Below are 7170 nucleotides of genomic sequence, written 5' to 3'. Positions count from 1 at the left end.
TTTTTAAATTTGTCACTTTTTTGAAATTTTGTCACTTTTTTTTATTGTTCGTTACTTTTTTTTAGTCGACTTTTTGAAATTTTTATAACCTTTTAGTAGCAAACATCATTTTTTTTTAAATAAAAGTGAGATTGTATGTCATTTTTTAATAAAAAAGTGACACTAAACTTTTAAAAGTTGTTTCGTGTCACTTTTTGGATTTTTTTAATCACCTTTTAAGTTTTTGTCACTTTTTTTAAATATTTATCACTTTTTGAAGAAGATAAAAAAGTTACATAATATGTTATGTTTTCCTAATATAATTAGGATGTGGACAATCCACATGCTGATTATGTTAAGAACCGCTATTACGTTCACTGAATTGTCCCAGATATGCTAATTATATTAAGAATGTGATTAGTGGTGCTCTCCAAATGGATGTTGCTATTTTGGTATTTCTCACTTTTTTAGTGTTCATGTCACTTTTTTCATTTTCTCAAAAAAATAAAATAAAAGTGACAATTTTTTATAAAAAAAGTGACATTGTGTCACTTTTTTCATTTTACACAATATTTTTTACTTCCTCAAAACTTTTCATATGATTTTTCAAAACACTTCTAATTTTAAGAGTATTTTTGTAAGTTGCTTAACTTTCAATGTGGGATACTACATTTTGTAGATGGACTTCACTCTAATGGCATGATCTTTCAATGTGAAATAGTGCATTTTATGATTGTACTTATCTCTAATGGTTTCATGAACTTCTAATGTGAATAGTGACATAACAAAAAATATTAAAATGCCCATCAAAATCATTTTTCAAATTTATGTCTAATTGAATAATTTGATTTTGAATTCCAACTAACTAAATCGTAATATTTACCTTCATCTTTTCATTTATTTAATTTTCAAATTTAACTTAAATTACATTTGATTATTAGTATATCCATGTTAAATATCATTTTCTATAACTGTAAAATATTTTAATTTAACAAAATAAACTATTTTAACATTTTAATTTTTGAAGTATCAAGACTAATTGTAGGATAATAAATCTAATTAACAAAGATAGATTTACTTTGAATTATCAATATGAAAATTAAAGAAAAAATTATTGTTTTCAAAGCATTTTATTATTTTTGTATGTATTTATTGCATCTGGTTTGATCCCGATTCAAACCTTTTGACCCATGACCTTCACCTTTTCCAGTTTGATTATCGGGCTGATTTTCAAAACATTTGTCAGTATAACAAATAGTGATGTCAAATTGGGTCGACGGCAACCCAAACAACCAAAAAAAAAAAAAAAAATGCAGCACAGGTTGGCATGGTCCAAGACGGCCGATCCACCTTTGATGTTGGGCATTGAAGCCAAGCAAGCCCATACCCGTGGTTGTGACGGGTCAGTGGACCGGTCCAGTTTCCAACATAATTTAGTAATTTGGGCATTGAGACCTCTACGTAAAACAGGTGTACAAGCATATGACAACTGAAATTTTAATCGCATATTTATTTGTCCATGATACTGAGCTAAGCAAAAATTGGTTGTTGGATACAAACGACACAACCCAATTAAAATAAAATATAAAATTTGGTGACAATATTGTTGTAACATTAGCTTACTTTAATGGTCAAAGAAAAGTTAAGATTATTGTTCTAACAGTGGCTAAGTGGCTAAATTTCAGTATTAAGAATAGACAATCTCATTGTTCCCACAGCACGATGCACAAAATGCCATTATGATTTCGGTTACAGTTAATCAAAACACCGATTAAAGAAAGTCATTCAAACCTGCATTCAGATCAAGAATCGAGGACGTGAAGCATTCATTTCCTCATTCAGCATTCAAAGCAGTCAGGAGCAACTACATTGTGCACGTATAAATTTCATGCAGGAACATAAGACTCGAGCAGCAGTTGCGATGGGGACGGGGATTTAATCTCAACAATCAAATAGATAAACTTCCACTGCTTATCAACCTTATCCTTGAACATTTCAGCACCAACTATGCCATTTCCATGCGGCCCACGGATATAGAAATTGACCTAAAAAGCCAAAGCATTCTGCCATCATTGCACATAATATTTGGAAAATAAACTTGAAGGTATACTCGGGTTGGGGGTAGCTAAAGAAAGATGAATCAAATTTAAAACAACTTTGTAGAAATATTCATTTGGAAATCATTGTAAAACCAGGTGGTTATCATATTCACTATGAAATGAGCATTATTCTACAAGTTATAATAATTAAGCTACCTCAACGTGCTCATTTCCATCCTCATCGGTCCATGTTCGATTAGGAATTTGCTGACGAGCAGCACGATTCCTGCTTTCTTGGCCATAGCCGGTAATAGGGGATCCAATTCTCACCCTAACCTGGTGCAAACAAGGTTATAAATTATCACAATCACGATATGAAATTAACATATCCACAAACATCTATATTATCTTCGATGTTTTGGTAATCTTCATCTATAAGAATGCATTTTATGCCAGCAGATATGAAATTTACAGACAAATGTCTATAGCAGTCGACAGTTCCCTGGTGACATTAAAACCTGAAGTTCTGCACCCAGTACAAGTTCTATAATCTTCAAGCTAAACTTGGACAGGATGCCAAAGGGTCAGCAGTTGCTTACACTCGTCAGCATGATTTACTATAACTTCATTTCAAAGACTGGCATTTAACATTTATAGGGCTGGGCATGGTCCGATTCGGTTCTGTTCTAACGAGTACCGAACCGAACCCGAAAATTTCAGGCATTTAGTAAATAAAATCATCGGGTCCAAATTTAATTATGACACTGTTCGTGTTCAGTTCCCAGGTTCTGTATTATAATTAATTTTTTAAATATTTACAAAACTACATTAATTCTACTCATGACATGTTCAATTTTATGTGTCTCTTACATCTCTTTTTGCTGAGTTTTTCATAATTTTAATTGTTAAAGTTGTAGGAAGAGAAAGATGGCGAACTCATAATAATTAAGAAATGCACTGTCAAGTTTCAATTCGATTTTTATAGAACGGTAGAAATGACACTACAGTAGAATAACAAATTTAGGTAAAACTTAGTCAATTTGATTAATTTAGGCTTGGACTGAAAATTAAAAATAGGAAAATCATATGTTTGGATTTGAGCTAAATTAACTAGTTAGCAAATTTATTTAGAACAATAAACTAATTTGGCTTATTTAAAATAAATAAATTTAAAAAATTAGGAAGATTATGTTCTTATTCGTTTTTTTGATTCTTGATTTAGAATCGAACCACTCGATTCAGATAATCGTTCAGATATTTAACTCAAGAAGAACCGCTCAGTTGAATTCAAGTCCAATTCGATTCGGTTCGGTTCGTGAATTTTGCCTAGCTCTAAACATATATACATACATATACATACACATACATATATATATATATATATATACATACACATACATACATACATACATACATACATACATATATATATATATATATATATATATATATATATATATATATATCAGTGTATTATCCACACACACAAGTATTTTTTGAGATATGCATCTCTCATTGTGCCAATAATTGATCCATTCACATGGTGATGAACAAGAAGACTTGGATAGATGCAAATGGTCAGAAAGAATACATATCTATATGACAGAATATCCCCCTGGGACCATTTGGACTGATTTACAGTGGCACACAAGTTTCACATGCTTGTAAACATAGAGATATCTATAGTATTATTCGATAAATAACTTTATATTTGTCAAAAATGGTTTCCTTTTCTCTTATTTTCTTAGGAACATAGCTAGAAAGATCATTGTGCTTGCTGCCACCATGGTTGCATGACTTCAAGTTTCAATTATTTCACCACAAACTTAAAGTCAATTATACTTGACATTAACATTATTATTTAATCAAATTAGTAGATAGATGATATGGCCCCCGTTTGGCCCCATTTTTTCCAAATTTTAATTGTTGGAATAGTGTTTTTTTGAAAAATGTGTGATTGAAAAAGAATGAAAAGTTTTTGATTTGCGTGTAATATTACTTTATGTAAGATTATGTGGTTGAAAATAAGAGAGAAAAATAATGAGAATGGAGGCCAAACAAGGGCATAATCAGATGCATTTGTTTCAAGTATTTTAATAAAACATATAAATCAAATTAGCATCTCTCTCTAAGTCAAATCTGATACCCTACAGAGGCAACAAATGGCCTCGAGCACTAGGTAACCTTTATTTTACCCAAATCAACAATGGTGCTTGAGATAAAACAACGAGATTTTCAAGCAAAACCAAGACATTTTTGATATACAGCCAGTGATCACACATTAAAGATCTCAAAGAAATAGTAAGAGAACATGAAACCTGACTGTCATTTTGAATTCTCTCCAGAGCTTTCCCAAAAATTTTGTACCTGCAGAATATCAGTATGGTTAACGGGAAAAAAAGGCTACCATAAGATTTTATTAATGTATGAAATGATTGGCGCTTAGAAGGTAAACCGTTACTCTTTTGGTTCAAATATAAGTTCCTTGAAAACACCATATCCAGCAGCAGCAGCAATTCCTAGCCCAGCAAGGATGACAATACTGTAAGAAGCTCCCTCTGTAAAAGTCACAGGCTTCTCAGGTATATTGTATGTTGGAGCATCAAAGGGATCCTCAACTTTTGATATGTCTCTTCGAGTCTGTGAAGAGAGAATATGGTAAATAAATCTTTGCTCGCCAAAATAAGTCAAGTTCAGACTATAAATATAATATAAATAATGTTAATGAAGCACAGGGAACTTTTCTTTAAAAACTAAAAAGATTTCCACTAAGCGGGATGTAATATTCATCTCTGATGCATTCCTAAAATATACTCATGCCACTGGGTAGGCTATCAGTCATGAACTAAAAGATGCTAAGTATTGTAAGGCACATAGTGTCATACTTGTACTGGTACAGGGCAGCATATGAATGCAGTCAAGGTTACTACTGCACCGCGATCATGCCAATTGATAATTGCTCCTGACAGGGTCATTGATGAACTGCCTGGGGCAAATAAAGCACTAACAGCACATCGCCTAGGGCAAATAAAGCACTAACAGCACATGGTTGTGTTTTGTGAAGTGAATGTATTGAACGTTCGTTTTGAAAAAGTGACGCCCAACAATTAGCATCAGGTGATTACATTATAGCACTTATCTTAAAGGATTCTATAGAATGCCCCAGATCATGTGCCTCAAAGAGCTTGGCATCTACTATTCGTGCCCCTAAGACAATTATCTTATATTACAACAAAATTACCTAAGAAAGGCTATGAATCTCCCAGATCACCTACGATGGAGCTCTTAACCTAATACAGAAGGCCCTGGCCTAGTTTTAGGAAATAGCAAAATATATCAAGCTAAGAGTCCGTTTTCAGTCAATGTGAGATATTGCTCCTAACTCATCTATCATAAAAAGCTGCGAAAATTTGATGTGGCTTTGTAATCAAATACTTTACCTTGCAAAACTTTATCACTCCAAAAAATATTAAGAAAAAACAATTATGTACTTTATGAATCAAATAGTTTTGCACTTGTGAACAAATAAGAAGAAGAAAATGAAGACTGTCACGGTATCGCTTAAGCTGCTATTTTTATGTCACTTCTTATCTAATTTAGAGTCTGTTTGGAAGTGATTTTGAGAATTGATTTTTTGACTGAAAAGTGGAGTCCACCTGTGAGAGAAGAAGTCAAATATGACAACTGGAATAGTGAAATAACGGTCAAAAAATTAATTTTTTGGGTGAAAAAATTGGGCCCAAACAGGCTCTTAATCAAGTGGACACAAAACAATCCATACTAATGAAGATTGTTTCCAAGTTATGAGGATTATAAGCTATCAACATTCAATTAAAAGTGATTCAGAAAATGTAACAAAATTGTTGTCAGAAACAAAATGTAATATAATATTATTAATTAAAAACGAAAAAAATTTAAATCTAAACCTCCGACGATTTTCGTCTTGCGGATTCTGAAGCACTCGATGCCAAAGATCTAGCATAGCTAGGAATCGCAACCTTTCCTCCATGGATCACAGAAACTTCCAATGCTGACCAATAATTTACAGTTTGCCCATTTCCCAGCAATATAAACAGAACCGGGACACCTTCCAACAAAAATCGAGATTTATGATTCCTAAAATCCAATAAACATTCACAATTCTCACACCAACCCTAAAACACATTTACATATACTGAGTCACTGACCAGCTGCTTTGTAGGAGTTCAGCTTGTTCAAATGGCTAGCATGAGTGGCGTAGTTTCTGAGAGAAATAGATTCCATTGCCACCTGAAGCCTATGCTACTGGCTTGTTATTTGATGAAAAATGTATTAAAAATAATGGGGGAAATTCTAAGAGGAAGCAAACCTGGGTACAAGGGTTGTGATGGCTCTAATTGATTTCATTCTTCTTTGATCGTCTGCTGTTTCTTTAAGATTTCTTTGTTCTTTGCTAAAAACCTAAACATGAGGTTTTCCGTTTAAAGCAATTGACCCGACCATTTTCCCCTGGAGGAATTAGGGTAAGTGGCCGTTTGGTATTATTTTTTTCAAAATGTGTTTTCTCAATCTTTTTTTCAATCAAATATTTTTTATTAAAATAATATTACACGTAAATTAATTTTTTTTTATTTTTCAACAACATATTTCCCATCAATTTACTATTTAAAAATATATTTTTACATAAAAATATCTCCCAAAGACCCCCTAAAAGTCTGTTTGATAGTAATTTTCTTCAAAATGAATTTTTCTCTCTTCTTTTCAACCACACATTCTTTATTAAAATAATATTACACGTAAATTAAAAAAATTTTCTTATTTTTCAATCACATATTTCACATCAATTTACAATTTTAAAATGCATTTTTACATTAAAATGTTTATCAAACACCCCCTAAGTGTTGCGCTACAATACATCAGCGTTGACACGCCCCCTCACATGAGAGGGTCTGATACTTTTTTTTTTTTCTTTTTTATTGGCGTGAGTTCCTCCCTCCAACAAGGAGGGTGCATACAAATAGCAAAATTTTTGGACTCAATGGCTAGTTGACCCGGCCATGTCAGCCTTTCACCCACTTTGCATTTCTCAAAGAGTAATGCTATTTAGTCTTTTTGAGGTTGAAATTTCAATTTAGGTGGCGTTATGTGACATTAAATAATAGATGGAATAAAT

The 7170-nt window shown here is 32.4% G+C and overlaps 1 protein-coding gene across 2 annotated transcripts; it reads right to left on the bottom strand.

The window, feature by feature from the left end:
* Positions 1-1582: 1582 nt before the first annotated feature.
* On the bottom strand, positions 1583-6523 carry LOC111392674 (probable mitochondrial import inner membrane translocase subunit TIM21). Of its 2 annotated transcripts, none has more exons than XM_023018056.1 (7): positions 6367-6523; positions 6206-6294; positions 5945-6105; positions 4480-4658; positions 4337-4385; positions 2235-2354; positions 1583-2024 (listed from the first exon to the last, which is right to left on the bottom strand). In XM_023018056.1, exons 1-7 carry the CDS (start codon positions 6402-6404, stop codon positions 1866-1868), a joined length of 795 nt encoding a protein of 264 aa, XP_022873824.1. In that variant the 5' UTR covers positions 6405-6523; the 3' UTR covers positions 1583-1865. The 2 variants fall into 2 exon arrangements, with proteins under 2 accessions (XP_022873824.1, XP_022873825.1); XM_023018057.1 differs by having other exon boundaries at positions 6206-6287; positions 6367-6507.
* Positions 6524-7170: the final 647 nt, after the last annotated feature.

Source organism: Olea europaea, unplaced genomic scaffold (assembly GCF_002742605.1).
Source record: "Olea europaea var. sylvestris unplaced genomic scaffold, O_europaea_v1 scaffold959, whole genome shotgun sequence".
NCBI classification, from domain to species: domain Eukaryota; kingdom Viridiplantae; phylum Streptophyta; class Magnoliopsida; order Lamiales; family Oleaceae; genus Olea; species Olea europaea.
The sequence above is the reverse complement of the archived record's forward strand: the minus strand, read 5'-3'. Positions and strand labels throughout refer to the sequence as shown.

Bases quoted from the DNA above. Each gene is read 5' to 3' on its own strand.
- LOC111392674 (XM_023018056.1), bottom strand. From the start codon at position 6,404: ATGAAATCAATTAGAGCCATCACAACCCTTGTACCCAG. The intron at 6,106-6,205 runs GTCAGTGACTCA...TTTTGTTGGAAG, and splicing joins GAACTCCTACAAAGCAGCTG to GTGTCCCGGTTCTGTTTATA. The intron at 4,386-4,479 runs GTAACGGTTTAC...GATATTCTGCAG, and splicing joins CTTATATTTGAACCAAAAGA to GTACAAAATTTTTGGGAAAG.